This window comes from Sesamum indicum, linkage group LG6 (assembly GCF_000512975.1).
Source record: "Sesamum indicum cultivar Zhongzhi No. 13 linkage group LG6, S_indicum_v1.0, whole genome shotgun sequence".
Taxonomy (NCBI): domain Eukaryota; kingdom Viridiplantae; phylum Streptophyta; class Magnoliopsida; order Lamiales; family Pedaliaceae; genus Sesamum; species Sesamum indicum.
The window spans coordinates 3,505,810-3,507,687 of NC_026150.1; the positions used below are offsets into that span (position 1 = coordinate 3,505,810).

Sequence of the window (1,878 nt, forward strand, 5' to 3'; positions counted from 1 at the left end):
TCCGATTCTTGCTTGCCACCTTCCATGCTGATGATGCCTGCTTACGAGCATTGTCATGAGAGATTGATGCACGAAAAGGGTACAGTGATCAGGGGAAGGGGGCAGATGAAGAAGATCAAGAATCTTAGAAAGAAAAACTAATAATACAAAATGTTATGCAAATTGAAGGAAATTAATCAACAATACCTTGTTACACCACGGTACATTGAAGCTCCCCTGGAAAACCCACTACTCTTCCTGAATTGAAAATACATAAATATTAATCAATATTTTTTAATAAAAAGTTTTCTGACCATTTAACTGACAGATAATAAAATTATAAACATGAAAAAGATGATTAAATAAATTAAAATTTCCGAACTCAGAAGCAGTCAGTCAAGAGAAACAAGCATCAATATTTCTGACATCTGCCTCTTGTCAGCTTATCTATATATATATATCTGCATGCTTTTAATTAATACATTGCACAAATTAACTATATTTAATTCTCTACTTAAATAATATATATATATATGTAAATAAAGTAATTATTAATTAAATAGTATTGATGCAGTAATTAGTATAAAATTTTACCTTCTTATAGAGGCCACAAATTCTTGCCTTGTCATATGTTTCATCTCCTCAAGTTCCTTCTCATAGTTGCTGATCTGCAATTACAATTAGCTATGATCAGAAGCAGCAACTTTGTTAATCTAGCAAGCTTTATTCTGATTACCAAAAGTTAATTGTTCAGTAATATATATTAATTTGCATACTGGGAAATTGGTAGTGGTAGAAGTTCCCCAGTACTTCAGTGCAGCAAGATCATACGCCCTAGCAGCTTTTTCCTCTTTATCATATCCACCTGATAAAAGCAAATACTTAATATTACACAGTCTAAATTACTAGGTAGATACATAGAATTTGATAATTAAAGGAGAATTAAACTTACCTAAATACACTGCATCCACCGAAAATTATGTCGACAGGAAAATGAGAACAACGCAGAACGTAAGTGACAAATCGATCCAAAAAGTATGATCAAGAACGTATATATAAAGGTATAACGTTTAATTAATTAACCTTGACGGCCTTTCCTTGATTGGCCTTCCCTTCTGCAACTGTTATCCCATAGATGAGCTTCGTACCTGCCCGTCCACCTATGCCTACCGTCGTAACAAAACCACAAGATTCATTTAGATAATCTTAAACGAGTAATACTCGGGGATGCGCGACCAACATATCTAGAAGATTAAGTTATCATAAATATAAGAAATTTGTACAAGTGTGTGAATTCCAACCTAGTGACGCCTCTGTATATGGATGTTCTTTGGCCAAAAGTGTCCAATGTCCTCCTAGGGGCAGGCTCAACAATACTAGTACTATTACTATTGTCTGCACTTGCTGTGCCACTAGCACTAGTCTCACTGGTGGAACCCTTGCCGCTGCCCATTGAGAGTGTCAATTGCTGCATGTTACATGCATTTTCTTGCAGATTGTCGTAGCTGGTAGCGGCCTCAGCAGCCGCCAGCGTGTGCTGCACCGACACCAAGCTATTGCTCGAGAACAGGAAGTCGGAATCGGTCGACTGGATTTCGTTGTAGGAAACGAGCTCCGAGTGGCTATCTGATTTGCTGACTCCCAAGAAATCAGCAACTTTGGGGACTTCATTGCTCTCTTGAGTAGTGTTGATCAAATTCCAATCTGGATATGCTACACTCCATCAAAAGAAACAACAAATAACATTAGTTAAATTAATCATACCAAGAAAAGGAAAGAAATCATGACAATAATATTAATTATTACCTTGGTTTTGAAATGGTGTCTCAATGTTGTCATTGACTAACCCTAGAGAGAAGTGGTGGGGCTGAGGTGTTTGGAGGTGGGGTGGTAAGGATG

At 36.8% G+C, this 1,878-nt stretch overlaps 1 protein-coding gene across 1 annotated transcript in view; it reads right to left on the reverse strand.

Annotated features, from left to right (window-relative positions):
* The window catches only part of LOC105163607 (AP2-like ethylene-responsive transcription factor PLT2), a gene marked incomplete at its 5' end in the record, with an annotated part of 2,935 nt that extends 1,062 nt beyond the window's left edge, over positions 1–1,873 (reverse strand). The window contains 8 exon segments of the mRNA XM_020694831.1: positions 7–37; positions 187–237; positions 574–647; positions 756–844; positions 932–940; positions 1,063–1,145; positions 1,281–1,692; positions 1,786–1,873. Of these exon segments, the coding sequence (XP_020550490.1) occupies positions 7–37; positions 187–237; positions 574–647; positions 756–844; positions 932–940; positions 1,063–1,145; positions 1,281–1,692; positions 1,786–1,873 (837 nt within the window).